Here is a 19,082-nt window from a genome sequence, read left to right as displayed (position 1 = left end):
ACCAGCACTTTTTTTTTTTTTTTTTACTGTTCAACTGTCAGCAGGGAAATCCATTGAAAGCTGATGACTCATCTTCCTGGCCCCGCTCCCTAACAACTAGCTTACACTGTGCCCAGTCAGGGTGCAGAATGCATTGTGCAGTGCTCAGTTCATTGCAAGGTGTTCGTTGGGATGAACACCCTGCAAATTTGGGTGTTTGGTAAATGGTTGAACAGGCAATTGTTGCCCATCCCTACTTACACTATTATATCTGTAGTTTTCCAGATTAGGCGAGTACTTAGACCACTTTTTGCAAACTAGTGTGATCCAATTGAGATCCTACTTGCGAGATACAAAGACCTTCTTACTAGCCCTTAAGGAATTGACTTTACCTAATAATGGGGACATCTTCTTAGTGACAGGGGATGTCACCTCATTATATACGATTATTCAACATGATGATGCCCTTTTGGCTTTTAATTGGTCTTTCAGCAGGAGGGAAGAGGTTCCCGAGTACCAAAAGAGATTTTTAAGACATGCTTTAGATTTTTGTTTGGCGCACAATTATTTTTGGTTTAATGGTGTGTTCTACCAACAACAGAAAGGTGTGGTAATGGGAGCCAAGTTCGCTCCAAGTCTGGCGAACATATTCATGGGTGAGTGGGAGGACCGGTTCATTTATGCGGCCCAATATGAGGAACTAGTAATGTATCGTCGTTACATAGACAATCTGTTCTTCATTTGGGCAGGGAATGAATCCTCTCTGCTGGAATTCTGTGGAAAACTTAACAATAATTCCAACAACATCAAGCTAGACTTTAATTGGAGTCGTACTAACATTCATTTCCTGGACGTGGAGATATCCCTTCTGGAATGTGGACTGAAGACTAAGGTCTATTTTAAGTCCACTGACCGGAACAGATATCTCCCCGTCCAGAGTGGACATCATCATAAATGGTTGTCCAACATTCCGAGGGGACAGTTTCTCCAAGTAAGGAGAAACTGCACCACTGATGATGTTTTTGAAACCCTGGCCCAGGTTTTAAAACAAAGGTTTGTAGAAAAAGGGTATGAAATTAATAAACTTGACACAACCATTGCTGAAGTGGGGAGTCTTTCTCAGAACGATTGTTTGAGGGATACTGTGAGACAGCCCACACGTGAGCATGAATGGAGTTTTATAACTCAGTATAATGCACAATACCAGGATGTGGAGCAGATTTTTAAAAAGCATTGGCCTGTGCTATGCATGGACAAGGTTTTAAGCGGGGTGTTACCTGAGACCCCTTCGTTTATATACAGGAGAGGGCCCACTTTTGGAGATCAAGTGGTTAAAAAAGTTTTGGATCCCCCATTAAACCAACCATGTTTTGGGATAAGACCACAGGTTTTTTCGCATGTAGAAAATGCAAAACATGCAGACAGGTACACACACACACCTGAGGAACTTTACAATGTTTACGTCTCCTTCCAATGGACAAAGCTTTGAGATCAAAGATTTAATAACATGTAACAGTACACATGTAGTGTACTGTTTACAATGTCCATGCAATCTGATATATATTGGAAGGACGAAACGTACCATTGCCATCAGGGTGTCTGAGCATATCGCAAACATCCAGAAAGGTTTTAAGAATCACAATGTATCCCTACATTTTCGTGACTATCACAATAGAGATCCCACACATCTCAAATTCTGGGGGGTGGAAAGGGTGGATCCAGTATGGAGAGGATCCAATAGAGTTCGCAAACTCTCCAAACGCGAAACACACTGGATCTACCTCACAGAATCCTTACATCCCAAAGGTTTAAATATTGATTTAGATATCAATTGTTTTATCAGTAATTATTAATCATGTGTTGGAGTTTCCTATTGGCAGTCGTTTTTATTTCAATTGTTATCTATCCAGCTGATTCTTGATGTCGTCTGATTTTTTAGTGAATTTTAGAGGTTCTTATGAATTTTAAAATTGTGTATTTATATTTTTTATGATTCTGATGTATTAAGGTAGATTGGGATATATCCTGTGGTATTTATTTATATTTATAGATATATCTATACATTTGATATATGTTGGAGCATTAATTAATTGTATTTTATATATTTTTATACATATCATTTTATCCAATGCTCGTATCTGCTAATATCACTCTGTATATTATGTGTTCCTTGCGATCAGTCAATTTGATGTGGTTTTAAGTTTATAGTAACAAATACTGTTTATGACCCAGGCTTGTTTAATTAGTACATGTGTACAATGATGGGCATTCGAATAAACACATGGATGCTGTACATTAGGGTCACAAGAAAGTATTGGCCATATATCTGTAGCCCACTCTGCTGTCTGAGTAGTTTCCAATGCGGGGATATCCGTAGGAAAGGCCGGAAGTAGATTATATGTGTCATTTACGGGGTCAATGTTTGGGCGGAAGTCCCGTCACAGGCACTGACGTCAGGAAAGTGGAAGTTAGCGTGTCCCGTCCTCTTCTGGGTCGCGGAGACGGTGCAGAGTGCGCCTGCACCGTATGATAAATATCGGCCGACCGCGCCGCGCACACACGCTCTCAGTGGAAGTGCTTACGACGAAACGCGTCAGTGCGTGTGTGCGCGGTCACCTTATATCATTGCTACGCCTGGCCACGCTATGGTCTCCTGGAGAATACAGGTCCGATCTAGTGGGAGTCATGGAGCGTACATGTTTTATTGAATGCCTTCATTACAATCTATTGCTGTAAGTAGAAACCTTGAGGGGAGTGGGGCTATTTGTGTCATATTTTAATCCATTAATGTTGCGGAATTACACTATGTGCCCCTACTCTTCATTTACATGCTACCATGAATGGAGTTCTATATGAAGGCTAATAAGGTTCACATGGAGTTTCGATCTTACGAGTTTGGAGACATATATATGGTGATCGCAGTATACTCTGAGGGAGAGCTTTGATCATTTATCTGGTGAGTTCCAGGAGACAGGGGGGAGCACCGGTGATTGGTGGATTTTTGGTGGATGATTAAGAAATCCTTCACACCCTTTTCCCTGGGATTTGGATTGTCACTTACTGGAACTGTTTTGTGATGGAAAACTCAATTTTTTTACATCATCCCTCCCACACGGGAGTGACCTTGATATTAGCAGACTTTATTCATTAGCGCTGTTAGTGTTGTGGATTTATCTATATGTTTTTAGATTGTCTATTACACCTTTGTCATATCTGTAGTTTTGCTCTTGAATAGTTCATATCTTTCCATATTATCTTAGGTCCCAAGGGGTCGATGCTCCGAGGAATGTCTTCCAGGGTTCAGAAAATCTGTAAGAGAAGGATATCACCCATGTTGTTATAATTGTGCTCCATGTTCAGAAGGAGAAATATCAAACCAATCTGGTAAGCTTTATATTTATTTAAATAGAAACTCTGATATTGAATTAGAAAATGAAAACATTTAAAGTCCCTTAAAGTGATTCTGTAACCACTTTACACTTTGCAGGCTGAACATCTCCCTACATTGTATGAAAATAATGATTACTGATGGCGCCTTTCAGCCTTTTTGGTAAAGATTGCTGCACTTTTCTTCTACCTCTGACCCTTCTGGGAGTGTTGGAGGCTTTCTCAAGCAAGCAACGGGAATCAGATTCCTCCAACTGTCTGCCTGAGAAAGCCTCCAACACTTTTGCACTTACCAAAAAGTGGTCTGGAAAATGATTTCACTGAAGAGACCAAAAAAATGGTAAAATAAGGGAATGTGATTGTTACATACATGTTAGGGTTACAGATAGACTGTGTCATGGCCACCACTGAGGCTTAAAGTTCTTTTTATTTTCAGTAGGTCATCATCACACTTTATTCATGACTAAAGCTTTCTTATATATTATACCTTATATTATATTGTATATATATATATATTTTTTTGAGCAGTATATATATATATATATATATATATATATATATATATATATATATACTGCTCAAAAAAATTAAAGGAACACTTCTAAATCAGAGTATATCATGACGTCAGTTAAACTCCTGGGATATTGATCTGGTCAGGTAAGTAGCAGAGGCAGGTTGTTAATCAGTTTCAGCTGCTTTGGTGTTAATGACATTAACACCAGGGGCCCTAGATAGGCAACATTGAGACAACCTCCAAAACAAGAATGGTTTTACAGGTGGAGGCCACTGCAATTTTTTTCTATACTAATCTTTTCTGACTGTTTTTCACTAGTTTTCCATTTGGCTAGGGCCAGTGTCACTACTGGTAGCATAAGGTGATACCTGGACCCTACAGAGGTTGCACAGGCAGTCCAACTCCTCCAGGATGGCACATAAATATGTACCATTGCCGGAAGGTTTGCTGTGCCTCTCAGCACAGTCTCAAGAGCATGGAGGAGATTCCAGGAGACAGGCAGTTACTCTAGGAGAGCTGGACAGAGCCAATAAAGGTACTTAACCCATCAGCAGGACCGGTATCTGCTCCTTTGTACAATGATGAACAGGATGAGCACTGCCAGAGTCCTACAAAATGACCTCCAGCAGGCTACTGGTGTGACTGCCTCTGACCAAACAATCAGAAACAGACTTCATGAGGGTGGCCTGAGGGCCAGCCATCTTCTAGTGGGCTCTGTGCTCACTGCCCAGCATCGGGGAGTTTTATTGGCATTTGCCATTGAACACAAGAATTTCCAGGTCCACCACTGACGCCCTGTGGATTTCATAGATGACAGCAGGTTCACCCTGAGCACATGTGACAGACGTGAAGGGGTCCTGAGAAGCTTTGGAGGACATTATGCTGCCTGTAACCTCATTCAGCATGACCGGTTTGGTGGTGGGTCAGTAATGGTCTGTTGAGGCATATCCATGGAGGGAGACACAGACCTCTACAGGCTAGACAATGGCACCCTGACTGCCATTAGTTATTGGGATTAAATCTTTGGACTCGCTGTCAGACCCTACACTGGGGCAGTGGGACCTGGATTCATCCTGGTGCACGACAATATCCGACCTCATGTGGCGAGAGTATGCAGCCAGTTCCTGGAGGATGAAGGAATTCATACCCTTGAATGGCCTCCACGCTCGCCTGACCTAAATCCAATAGAACATCTCTGGGACATTATGTTTTTGTCCATCTGCACCTGGTTGCAGCTCAGTCTGTTCAGGAGCTCAGTGATGCCCTGGTCCAGATCTGGGAGGAAATATCCCAGGACACCATCTTTTGTCTCATTAGGAGCATACCCCAATGTTTTCAGGCATGCATACAAGCAGGTGGGGGCCATACAAACTGGTGAGGACCATTTTGAGTTTCTGCAATAAAATTTCAGCCAATTTTTTTATATTTTGGGGGTGTCTTTGAGTTCAGCCCTCTGTAGGGTGATAATTTTTATTTCCATTAAATGGTTTGCCATTCTTTCCTTCCTCATACATTACCCAGTCCATACCAGTATAGATCCTAACACATTACCCAGTCAATACCAGTATAGATCGCAGCATATTAACCAGTTCATATCAGTATCGATATCCAGTATGATATTTTTCCCCATTGAGATCTGATGTGTTTTCAGAGTGCTCCTTTAGTTTTTTTAGGCAGTGTATATATATTAGATATTTACCATATATATATTGCTCCAAACATTTTTTTTTTTGTATGGCTTTTAACTCACATTCAATATTACATCATAACTCAAAAACATTTTAAAGAAAATTGACTGCTTGACCTCCGGAAGGTTTACCTTCTTCATGACCAGGCCATTTTTTGCTATACGGCACTGTGTTACTTTAACAGACAATTGCGCGCTCGTGCGACACGTTACAAATAAAATGTAGGTAATTTTTTCCTACAAATAGAGCTTTCTTTTGTGGTATCTGATCACCACTGCATTTCTTATTTTGTGCGCTATAAACAAAAAGAAGACCAACAAATTGGAAAAAAAAAAAAAGAAATTATTTTCTGCTATAAAACATATTCAATAAAAACATTTAAAAATCTTATTTCTTCTCAAATTTAGGCCAAAATTTATTCTGCTACATGTTTTTGGTAAATAAATATCAATAAGTGCTCATTGATTGGTTTACACGAATGTTAGAGCGTCTACAAACTATGGGCTATATTTCTGGAAATGTTATTGCTAGTAATGGAGGTGATCAGCGACTTATAGTGATACTGGGATATTGCGGTGGATTATCGGACACTAACTGAACCTTTTGACACTTTGTGGGAACCAGTGACACTAATACTGCGATCGGTGCTAAAAATATGCACTGTCACTGTACTAATGACTCTGGCTGGGAATGGGTTAAACATCTAGTGCGATCAAAGGGTTAACTGTGTGCCTAGCCAGTGTTTATGTGTACACAGTGTGCAGGAACACAGAATCCATCCCCTCCCCCCTTGTTTACATAGGCATCTCTCAGTTCTCCGTGTTTTACTAATGATCGACGCGTTCTGGAGAACATCGAGTCCCCTGCATCAGAAATGCAGAATCACATATATATACATATATATATATATATATATATATATATATATATATATATATATATATATATATACAGTGCATTGCGAAAGTATTCGGCCCCCTTGAACTTTTCAACCTTTTGCCACATTTCAGGCTTCAAACATAAAGATATAAAACTGTAATTTTTTGTGAAGAATCAACAACAAGTGGGACACAACCATAAAGTGGAACAAAATTTATTGGATATTTCAAACTTTAAATTTAAAAGTTTTTATTGAGAATTTGTCAAGAACATACAAAGAAAAGCAAAGGTATTTCAGTAGTAATACAACAGTCCAAAAGACCACAATATGGCCTCATTTACAATATAAACAGCTCGAAATTAACATACGCTTCATCTGTCGCCCAGAAGCAAATAGAATTACTTAACGATGCAAGCAACAAATTTCCATACTGGATTTAACTCAAAAGACATCCAAACTAAGTGACGTGACATACAACACAAACCATAGTATGTTTGTGACCCCCGGTTGACACACATAGGCTAGTGTCTCCCGTCTCCCGTGGTCCCGTATATGGAAATGAAACGGAACGGTCGGGCCCACCCCATACCCCCCGCTCCCGGACACCCCCACGGGGATCAAAACTGTGCCCGAGAACGGAGACTACACGGCGGAGCCACTCCATAGGTAACTACACAATAAACATTTCAAGAGAGAAAAGTGAGCTAGCTAGGAGATAAAACTACTGCTTTGTGCCTAGACCAATGTATCCAAGGTTGCCACTGCAAGGTTATATCCCGTGCAGTGCTGTGTTTAAGGGAGAGAGTACGCTCAAACATGTAGTGCGTGTTGACAAGGCCAACAACATCCTCAGCAGTTGGGGGAAGCTCTTGTTTCCAAGCCCGGGTAATAACTAGTCTTGCTGCTAACAAAATATGTAATATTGAGTGTCTCAGGTTCTTGGGGACTTCTTCTATCCCGAGTGATAGCAGCGCCAAACTCGGATTGCGTGACATAGGCCTCTGTGCTACCTCAGATATGATTGCAAACACACCATTCCAATAAGGTAGTAGTTTCGGACATTGCCACAGAGTGTGGAAAAGAGTACCCTCCTCCCCACACGTCCTCCAGCAGGTATTATCATACTTACTATCAAGTCTGTGTAGTTTCGAGGGGGTCAGGTACCATTTAAGAGAAATTTTTAACGATAACTCCCATAAACTGGAGCAGCTAGTAACTTTATGGACTGATTGGAGTGCCCTGGTCCATTGACGATCCGAGTAAGTTTTCCCCAAATCCCTTTCCCATTGTATGTGAGGGGTGGTCTTGGTGAATAGCATTTTATGTTGGAGGAGGTTATAGAAGAGGGTGATTCCCTTTTGTCTAGCGGGTCCAGAAGCAGAGAGATATTTCCAAGCCTGGGTGGGGACGAACTGCGGCCATGGTGCAGTCGAGTGCAGAAAATGAACTAATCTCATGTATGTGAAGAAAAATGTGGGGGGAAGGTGGAATTTAGCTTGGAGGGCAGGGAATGACAGCAACTTGGTACCCTCATACAAGTCATCTATATAGTCAACACCTTTCATCCGCCACTCCATGAAGTATGCACAATCCATAAGGGAATGCAGTGCCGTAATGGGGATCCGAAGAGGGGTTTGTGCTGAGGCTAAGGACTGTTGTGCTAACAAAACCCTCCAGGCCGTGGCCGCCGCTTTCATAAATGGTGGGAAATGGGAGGGTATCCTAGCTCCTAAGGTGGTTGCCATAAGCCAGGCCATTAAGTCCTTTTTAATACAATAGGAGGCTTCGATCGAGCCCCACAAAGTCGTGGGAACGGATCTGAACCAGTCCTGTAATTGGGTGAGAACTGACGCGGTGTAGTAATCTTGCACATCCACATAACCTGCTCCCCCCACTGATCTATGTTTAATGAGCTTGGCATGCGCACATCTAGGCTTTTTACCTTGCCAGATGAATTTAGAAATCATCGATTGGAGGGATTTGAAATAGTATTTTGGTATGGGGATCGGAAGCGTACGGAATAAGTAGAGTAGTTGGGGAAGGTACATCATTTTAAAGGCTGCCAACCTCCCCAGCCAGGAGAACTCAGAGGACGCCAACTTCTTGAGGTTATCTTGTAGAGAGGAGCGGGCGGGGATGAAATTGTGCTTAAATAGCCATTTAGTGGAAGCTGTCAACTGAACGCCAAGATAAGAAATGCATTTGTCTTCCCACACATAAGGAAAATGCTTTTGGAGGAGATTGCTCGTTACAGCATCTATCCCTATGCCCAAGATATGAGATTTCGATTCGTTAACTTTATAGAACGAAACCTCTCCAAACCATTGAAGAGTTCTCTGAATTTCCGGCAGGGAGGTGGAGGGATCAGTTACCATAAGTATAACGTCGTCTGCGAACAGACTGATTTTGTGGTGTTGGTCCGATATACGGATCCCTGAAATTTTGGGGTTGGATCTAATGTGTTCAGCAAGGGTTTCCATAATCATATTAAAGATCAGTGGGGAGAGAGGACATCCCTGTCTGGTACCGTTAGTAATGCTAAAGGGGATGGATACGGCTTCTGTGGTGCGAACTATCGCTGAAGGGGCAGAGTATAATGCCATGATGGCATTATGCATGAACCCGTGTATGCCGAATTTATGGAGGACACCCGAAAGGAATCCCCAGTGGACCCTATCGAACGCCTTCTCCGCGTCCAAGGATAGGAGCAGAGAAGGCGTTCCAGAGAGGCCCGCCTGGTGGATAACATTGATAACGCGTCTCGTGGCGTCTGACGCCTGGCGGCCTTTGGTGAAGCCCGATTGGTCCTTATGGATTATGGAGGGAAGCAGGTCCACCAACCTAGTAGCTATCAATTTTGCATATATTTTTACATCCACATTTAAAAGGGAAATAGGCCTGAAGTTCTGGGGTTGATTGGGCTCCTTGCCAGGTTTGGGTAAAGTTACAACCATAGCCTTTAACATTTCACCAGGGAAAGAAGAGGAGGAAGCAGCATTATTAAATACCCCACGTAACAACGGAATCAATGAAGACTGAAATGTTTTATAATACTCGGCCGAATAACCGTCGGGGCCAGGAGATTTCAGGTTTGGAAGCTCCGATATGGCTACGGCAATTTCCAGATCTGAAAAGGGGCGATTAAGGGACTCCAGATCAGTAGAGGAAATAGATGGTAGTTTAATGTGGTCAAGGAAGGAAGCAATGTCCTGTGGGGAGGGCTGGTGTGTCATCGGATCATCCTTGAGATTATATAGGGATGCGTAATAGGAACTGAAAGCATTAGCTATGAGATTTGGCTTAAGCAATTTTGTTTTTGAATCAGGATAAAGCATATAGGGGATCTTGGATTTAATTCTTTGCCCTTTAATACGTAGGGCCATTGCTTTGGTGGCTTTGTTGTTAGTGGAGTAAGCGGTAGCTTTCCATTTTTTAAGAGAAGTGCTAAATTTTTCCAACAGGAAGGCTCTAAGTTCCTGTCGCAGGGTAAAAATTTGCGATTGCAAGGCGGGAGAAGGTGATTGTTTGTGTCGCGAGTCCAGGGAGGAAAGTTTACGGGTAATCTCGTCTATTTGCTGTGACCTCCTCTTCCTGTCCCTGGCTCCTAACTGCATGAATACCCCTCTCAAGACTGCTTTGTGAGCATTCCACACGACCAACGGATCAGAATCATGGTGTAAATTGTCAGAAATATAGTTGTCAAGGTGCAGTTGGATTTCCTCAACATAGGACGGTTTAGAAATTAAATGATTGTGCAACCTCCATACAAAAGTGGAGTATGCTGGTGGTTCATGCGAAATTGTAATGCTCAGCGGGGAGTGGTCCGACCAGGTGGCCGTATGGAGCTCAGCAGCCGAAACACGTTCTAATAAATGCTTATCAGAGACACATAGGTCTATGCGCGAGTAGGTGCCATGACGCGGGGAGAGGAAGGAGTAGTCCCTCTCCGACGCATGACAGCACCTCCACACGTCATAGAGATCATTGGTCCACAGAAACTTTGACAAAGAAGAATTATGCCGTTTAGACACTGCGGAGGAATCCAAATCATTGTCCGGAACTAGGTTGAAGTCTCCACATACAAGGAGATTGCCAAATTGAAGTGCCTTAGCTTTACTTATCACAGAGCGAATGAAAGGCATTTGATGGTTGTTGGGTGCGTACAGGTTCACGATAGTATATGGTCTATTGTCAATAGAGCATCTGAGTATGATATAACGCCCCTTGGGGTCCAGGATAGATTCATGGTGCTGGAACACCAGAGAGTGCTTGATGGCCAGAAGAACTCCCTTGCGCTTCTTTTTCCCCGATGCTATATAGATGTTAGGGAAGTGCTTATGGCTACATTTTGGGGTGGCAGAACTAGCAAAGTGCGTTTCTTGTACACAAATGATATCTCCCTTAAGCGAGCATGCTGTGGACCACAAAGAGGCCCGTTTGGCAGGGTGGTTCAAGCCCCTAGCATTGATGGACACAATGGTAAAGGACATCGCTTACCGATGGTAGAAGCAGATACACTGACCAGTATAAGTGCACAGTTACTTTACCAGGATAGGTAGGGCTGGACGGAAACTGTTCGTGGTGCTGTAGGTAGATGCACAGGACACAGGAGACGGTGAGAGCTCTGCAGGGAGGGCAACGGTGGTCACTCCTAGAACAACACACTAGTCACTCAGAATCAGCTGCTGAAATACTGCGATGGGTCAAAACTTGCAAATTAGTAAAGGTCACTTCTGGTGAGAAGAAATAAAAAAGTTATAACACAAAAACTCGTACAATTGTGCACCGGCACTAAAAGTAGAAACTATGCTTTACGGTCTGGTAAGCAACAAGTGCCAATATCCAGCAAGTATAACCCTATGACAGGCTTGCTGAAACAAATCGGGGGTTGTCCACAAAAGTGGAAGGACAGAACGTGAGGAAAAGTAGGTGATCACACATTTGTAGCCCGGCCGGACTATGTGAAGCTAGTAAGGGGTAGCTCTGAATACACGATTAAAACCTGAAACTCGGGGACCCCTGTGTAGATCTGGATCTAGGTGGAAGGGGGGGTCTTGCGCCTTCATGTGAGCCCTTGGGGAGTTCCGGAATGATACCCCAAGAATGTAGTAGCTTCATTCCTCCCTCGATGGTGGAGATGGTGTGGGGAATGCCATTGTACGTGACCATTAGCGTGGCAGGGTGGCGCCATTTATAGATGATTTTATGGTTGAAGAGAGCCTTGGTCAGGGTCTTCAATTGCCGTCGCTGCTGGAGAGTGTGCTGAGACAGATCTGCATATATCTGAATAGCCTCGTACGGAGCTGGCAGCGTGCCCATTTTCCTGGACATTTGTAGGATTCTTTCCTTAGCAGGGTAAAAATGTATGCGCAAAAGTACATCCCTGGGGACAGAATCCTCAAGATGACGAGGTCTGGGGAGTCTATGGATCCGGTCTATTGTCAGCTTTATAGGTGTGAGTTCTGGAACCATAGAAGAAAACATAGTAGTTGCATATTGTTGCAGGTCAGCAGGTTGCACAGACTCAGGGATACCTCTAATTTTGATATTATTACGGCGAGATCGGTCTTCAAGATCCGCCAATTTATGCTTAATCCAGTCAGTGTCCTCTCGCTGTACATTATAAGCATCAATGAGATCATTCACTGTGTCTGTGCATTCCTCCATCTTGTCTTCTATATGTGTCACTCTCCTGCCCATCTGCAACATCTCACATGAAAACTTCTGCATAATAGTAGACAAGTTCGCCATCAGTGATGATTGGAAGGTCATCAGCATATTTTTCATAGTGGTATCTAGCACAGGTTGCCCTGTGGTGGGGAATGCAGCAATAGAGGACTGCAGCGCCGACATGGCACACATAGCCGGGAGTGGTGTACTCACAGCGGGATCGGACACGTCCTCCGGCTCCATCCTCATGCGGGTCTTGGCGGGGCTGCCCGTGACCGGGGTTGCCGGAGAGGGTGATGAGGACTGGTCAAGTGCTCGGTCATCCGGGATCAGCGGCAGCGCGTCCGGCAGATCTGTGTAGGCCGCGTCATCTCCTCTCTCCTCAGGCGCGGCGGCGCCATCTTGGGACTTCCCGGGCCTCGTTGGCGGTTTAGAGAAGAAGGCCGTAAGTTTTGTAGGTCCCCTCTCGTCCTTTCTTTTTCGAGAAGACATGTTCCCAACGAGTCAGGGGTGCCCGAGGATCAGATTTGGAGACTTGATGGCTGTTTGCTGCCCCGATGCTGGTGGATTCTCCGGCCGGTTACAGGGAGCTCTCAGCTCATGCAGCCATTCAGCTCGCGCGCAAGCCACGCCCCCCGGATATTTCAAACTTTGTTAACAAATAAAAAACTGAAAAATTGGGCGTGCAAAATTATTCAGCCCCTTTACTTTCAGTGCAGCAAACTCTCTCCAGAAGTTAAGTGAGGATCTCTGAATGATCCAATGTTGACCTAAATGACTAATGATGATAAATAGAATCCACCTGTGTGTAATCAAGTCTCTGTATAAATGTACCTGCACTGTGATAGTCTCAGAGGTCCGTTTAAAGCGCAGAGAGCATCATGAAGAACAAGGAACACACCAGGCAGGTCCGAGATACTGTTGTGGAGAAGTTTAAAGCCGGATTTGGATTCAAAAAGATTTCCCAAGCTTTAAACATCCCAAGGAGCACTGTGCAAGCCATAATATTGAAATGGAAGGAGTATCAGACCACTGCAAATCTACGAAGACCTGGCCGTCCCTCTAAACTTTCAGCTCATACAAGGAGAAGACTGATCAGAGATGCAGCCAAGAGGCCCATGATCACTCTGGATGAACTGCAGAGATCTACAGCTGAGGTGGGAGACTCTGCCCATAGGACAACAATCAGTCGTATACTGCACAAATCTAGCCTTTATGGAAGAGTGGCAAGAAGAAAGCCATTTCCTAAAGATATCCATAAAAAGTGTTGTTTAAAGTTTGCCACAAGCCACCTGGGAGACACCAAACATGTGGAAGAAGGTGCTCTGGTCAGATGAAACCTAAATAAAACTTTTTGGCAACAATGCAAAACGTTATGTTTGGCATAAAAGCAACACAGCTCATCACCCTGAACACACCATCCCCACTGTCAAACATGGTGGTGGCAGCATAATGGTTTCGGCCTGCTTTTCTTCAGCAGGGACAGGGAAGATGGTTAAAATTGATGGGAAGATGGATAGAGCCAAATACAGGACCATTCTGGAAGAAAACCTGATGGAGTCTGCAAAAGACCTGAGACTGGGACGGAGATTTGTCTTCCAACAAGACAATGATCCAAAACATAAAGCAAAATCTACAATGGAATGGTTCACAAATAAACATATCCAGGTGTTAGAATGGCCAAGTCAAAGTCCAGACCTGAATCTAATTGAGAATCTGTAGAAAGAACTGAAAACTGCTGTTCACAAATGCTCTCCATCCAACCTCACTGAGCTCGAGCTGTTTTGCAAGGAAGAATGGGCAAAATTTTCAGTCTCTCGATGTGCAAAATTGATAGAGACATACCCCAAGCGACTTACAGCTGTAATCGCAGCAAAAGGTGGTGCTACAAAGTATTAACTTAAGGGGGCTGAATAATTTTGCACGCCCAATTTTTCAGTTTTTTATTTGTTAAAAAAGTTCGAAATATCCAATACATTTCGTTCCCATGGATCCCATGGATTGCAAGATGAAAAACAACATGCGTTTACTTCAGGGAGATCATGTTAAACAAATCTTATAGATTTTTTTGACTGGGTGACTAAAATAATAGATGGTGGAGGTGCAGTAGACATTGCATATCTAGATTTTAGTAAGGCTTTTGACACTGTCCCACATAGAAGACTTATCAATAAACTGCAGTCATTGAGCATGGACTCCCATATTGTTGAGTGGATTAGGCAGTGGCTGAGTGACAGACAACAAAGGGTTGTAGTCAATGGAGAACATTCAGAACAAGGTCATGTTACCAGTGGGGTACCTCAGGGATCTGTACTGGGACCAATTTTGTTTAATATCTTCATAAGTGATATTGCAAAAGGCCTCGATGGTAAGGTTTGTCTTTTTGCTGATGACACAAAGATATGTAACAGGGTTGATGTTCCTGGAGGGAAACGCCAAATGGAAAAGGATTTAGGAAAACTAGAAGAATGGTCAGAACTCTGGCAACTGAAATTTAATGTGGATAAGTGCAAGATAATGCAGGGCAGAATATAGAATATTTGACACAGTCCTGACCTCAGTATCTGAGGAAAGGGATTTAGGAGTAATTATTTCAGAAGACTTAAAGGTGGGAAGACAATGTAATAGAGCAGCACGAAATGCCAGCAGAATGCTTGGATGTATAGGGAGAGGTATAAGCAGTAGAAAGAGAGAAGTGCTTATGCCGCTGTACAGAACACTGGTGAGACCTCACTTGGAGTATTGTGCGCAGTACTGGAGGCCATATCTCCAGAAGGATATAGATACTCTAGAGAGAGTCCAGAGAAGAGCTACTAAACTAGTACATGGATTGCAGGAAAAAACTTACCAGGAAAGGTTAAAGGACCTTAACATGTATAGCTTGGAAGAAAGAAGAGACAGAGGGGATATGATAGAAACTTATAAATACATAAAGGGAATCAACTCGGTAAAGGAGGAGAGCATATTTAAAAGAAGAAAAACTACCACAAGAGGACACAGTTTTAAATTAGAGGGGCAAAGGTTTAAAAGTAATATGAGGAAGTATTACTTTACTGAGAGAGTAGTGGATGCATGGAATAACCTTCCTGCAGAAGTGGTAGCTGCAAATACAGTGAAGTAGTTTAAGCATGCATGGGATAGGCATAAGGCTATCCTTCATATAAGATAGGGCCAGGGACTATTCATAGGATTCAGATATATTGGGCAGACTAGATGGGCCAAATGGTTCTTATCTGCCGACACATTCTATGTTTCTATGTTTCTATGTTCCACTTCATGATTGTGTCCAACTTGTTGTTGATTCTTCACAAAAAATTACAGTTTTATATCTTTATGTTTTAAGCCTGAAATGTGGCAAAAGGTCGAAAAGTTCAAGGGGGCCGAATACTTTCACAAGGCACTGTGTATATACAGTGGGTACGGAAAGTATTCAGACCCCCTTAAATTTTTCACTCTTTGTTATATTGCATCCATTTGCTAAAATCATTTAAGTTCATTCTTCTTCCTCATGAATGTACACATAGCACCCCATACTGACAGAAAAACACAGAATTGTTGACATTGTTGCAGATTTATTAAAAAAGAAAAACTGAAATATCACATGGTCCTAAGTATTCAGACCCTTTGCTGTGACACTCATATATTTAACTCAGGTGCTTTCCATTTCTTCTGATCATCCTTGAGATGGTTCTACACCTTCATTTGAGTCCAGCTGTGTTTGAATATACTGATTGGACTTGATTAGGAAAGCCACACACCTGTCTATATAAGACCTTCCAGATCACAATGCATGTCAGAGCAAATGAGAATCATGAGGTCAAAGGAACTGCCTAAAAGAGCTCAGAGACAGAATTGTGGCAAGGCACAGATCTGGCCAAGGTTACAAAAAGATTTCTGCTGCACTTAAGGTTCCTAAGAGCACAGTGGCCTCCATAATCCTCAAATGGAAGACGTTTGGGACGACCAGAACCCTTCCTAGAGCTGGCCGTCCGGCCAAACTGAGCTATCGGGGGAGAAGAGCCTTGGTGAGAGAGGTAAAGAAGAACCCAAAGATCACTGTGGCTGAGCTCCAGAGATGCAGTCAGGAGATGGGAGAAAGTTGTAGAAAGTCAACCATCACTGCTGCCCTCCACCAGTCGGGGCTTTATGGCAGAGTGGCCCGACGGAAGCCTCTCCTCAGTGTAAGACACATGAAAGCCCGCATGGAGTTTGCTAAAAAAACACCTGAAGGACTCCAAGATGGTGAGAAATAAGATTCTCTGGTCTGATGAGACCAAAATAGAACTTTTTGGCCTTAATTCTAAGCGGTATGTGTGGAGAAAACCAGGCACTGCTCATCACCTGTCCAATACAGTCCCAACAGTGAAGCATGGTGGTGGCAGCATCATGCTGTGGGGGTGTTTTTCAGCTGCAGGGACAGGACGACTGGTTGCAATCGAGGGAAAGATGAATGCGGCCAAGTACAGGGATATCCTGGACAAAAACCTTCTCCAGAGTGCTCTGGACCTCAGACCGGACTGAAGGTTTACCTTCCAACAAGACAATGACCCTAAGCACACAGCTAAAATAACGAAGGAGTGGCTTCACAACAACTCCGTGACTGTTCTTGAATGGCCCAGCCAGAGCCCTGACTTAAACCCAATTGAGCATCTCTGGAGAGACCTAAAAATGGCTGTCCACCAACGTTTACCATCCAACCTGACAGAACTGGAGAGGATCTACAAGGAGGAATGGCAGAGGATCCCCAAATCCAGGTGTGAAAGACTTGTTGCATCTTTCCCAAAAAGACTCCTGGCTGTATTAGATCAAAAGGGGGCTTCTACTAAATACTGAGCAAAGGGTCTGAATACTTAGGACCATGTGATATTTCAGTTTTTCTTTTTTAATAAATCTGCAACAATGTCAACAATTCTGTGTTTTTCTGTCAGTATGGGGTGCTATGTGTACATTCATGAGGAAGAAGAATGAACTTAAATGATTTTAGCAAATGGCTGCAATATAACAAAGAGTGAAAAATTTAAGGGGGTCTGAATACTTTCCGTACCCACTGTATATATATATGTGATTTGGTGCACAACCGCGATCCGGTAGCAGTAAAAGTGCTATAGGGCGGTCAGCAAGTGGTTAAGGAAATGACTAAAAAAATATTCATATCATCATATAGTTGCATTCTCGGTGTACCGTGCCTAATGTTATTTTCACTTATTTTTACTCTACAGACAGTAAAATCTGCAAGAAGTGTCCTGAAAATGAATGGCCTAACAAAGCCAAAAATATTTGTATTGACAAGGTCAATGAGTATTTATCATACGAGGAGGATATTCTAGTTTTATTTTTTTCTGTAACTTCAGTCATATTTGTTACAACATCTCTCCTTATACTTGGACTATTTTTTTGGTTTCGGAGCACTCCCATAGTCAGAGCCAATAACCGGAACCTCAGCTTCATTCTGCTCCTCTCCCTCATACCGAGTTTCCTGTCTGTATTCCTCTTCCTTGGACGTCCTGTGGATATTACCTGTATGCTGCAACAAGTCTCCTTTGGAGTTCCCTTCACCATCTCAGCATCTTCTATCCTAGCCAAAACTATCATGGTCTTCATTGCTTTCAAAGCCACCAGACCTGGAAGCTCTTGTAGAAAATGGGTGGGAGTCAAACTTCCCAATACAGTCATGTTATTCTGCTCATCTATTCAGGTTATGAATTGTATTCTCTGGTTGTCCATCTCTCCACCATTTCAGGAGTATGACATGGACTCCTATCCTGGGAAGATCATCATTCAGTGTAATGAAGGGTCAGTTATTGGGTTCTACTCTATGTTGGGTTATATGGGGTTTCTGGCAGCTGTGAGTTTTGTTCTGGCTTTCATGGTGAGGACATTACCGGACAGTTTTAATGAAGCCAAGTACATCACCTTCAGCATGCTGGTGTTCTGCAGTGTCTGGATTGCCATGATCCCGGCCTATCTGAGCACCAGAGGGAAATACATGGTGGCTGTGGAAATATTCGCCATATTGACCTCCAGTGCTGGAATATTATTGTGTATGTTTTCTCCAAAACTCTACATTTTACTTTTAAAACCTGAGCTGAACACAAGAGGAACAATGCTGGGGAAAAGAATGCTGTAAATGTAATTCATTGATTCAATGTATAATGCTGTAGACCAGATTAAACACATTCAGTAATATTGTTAAATCATCGTTATCATCATTATGATTTTTTGTGTATATTAACTGCCTTCTGTCTGCCTATTGTACATAAGTGGATGGAAGATGGATGTTATAGGATGGGATGCTATTTTAGAGCTTTATTGTTTTCTTGCTCTTACATGACCCCCTAGCATGCACAAGCAAAGTAGTGTGACTGCGCTGTTCATTGGACGATGCCGATCACAAAAATTGCTGTGACCAATCAAAGCATCACACCATGTAACCAACACCTGTACTTAGCAGCTTGCTCCCACTTTGCTCTCACACACTGATTGGATTGTGATAAGAAATAAAGCTTCAAGATCACCAGCCAGTATAAATCCAATCCAGAATCCGACCCGCCAAGCCTTGTCATGTGGCCTTCACAGTCAGTTTTGCAGCAGAAATGTGACAGAACTCCATTCCACCACCTCTGGATCTCACCCTCCTCTCCCACTCCCCACTGTCATTTGTAAATACAGAAGCCTTCTATGTTTACAAGGGACAACTTGGCTCTCAGCGGCTCCTGGAACTTACAGATCTCTGCACACTCTTATGGTGGGGCACGGCAGGGACAGATCTTCAGAATCTGAGAGACGGAACAATATCTCTGCAAGGTGATGCAGAAACACCTACACATGGAGGTACTAGAGCCGGACCAGGGAGGAGAGAGATGTGAGGAATCTTTGAGGGGGGAGGGGGGGTTGCACACTGTGCATAATGCACTCCTGAACTCTGCACTCTGTATGTAGTGCATCCCAGACACAACCGGCCCTT

General features: G+C 43.1%; 1 protein-coding gene across 1 annotated transcript; it reads left to right on the top strand.

The window, feature by feature from the left end:
- Positions 1-592: 592 nt before the first annotated feature.
- LOC309563504 (vomeronasal type-2 receptor 26-like) lies at positions 593-18,245 on the top strand (the record flags this gene model as incomplete). The annotated part of the gene is made up of 3 exons (XM_082267944.1): positions 593-1,123; positions 3,240-3,363; positions 17,338-18,245. 3 exons carry the CDS (start codon positions 593-595, stop codon positions 18,243-18,245), a joined length of 1,563 nt encoding a protein of 520 aa, XP_082124070.1.
- Between the last annotated feature and the right edge of the window lie 837 nt (positions 18,246-19,082).

Source organism: Pelophylax lessonae (genome assembly GCF_965119305.1).
Source record: "Pelophylax lessonae genome assembly, chromosome: 1".
Lineage (NCBI taxonomy): Eukaryota > Metazoa > Chordata > Amphibia > Anura > Ranidae > Pelophylax > Pelophylax lessonae.
Note: the sequence above shows the minus strand (reverse complement) of the source record. Positions and strands in the feature narration are given on the sequence as shown.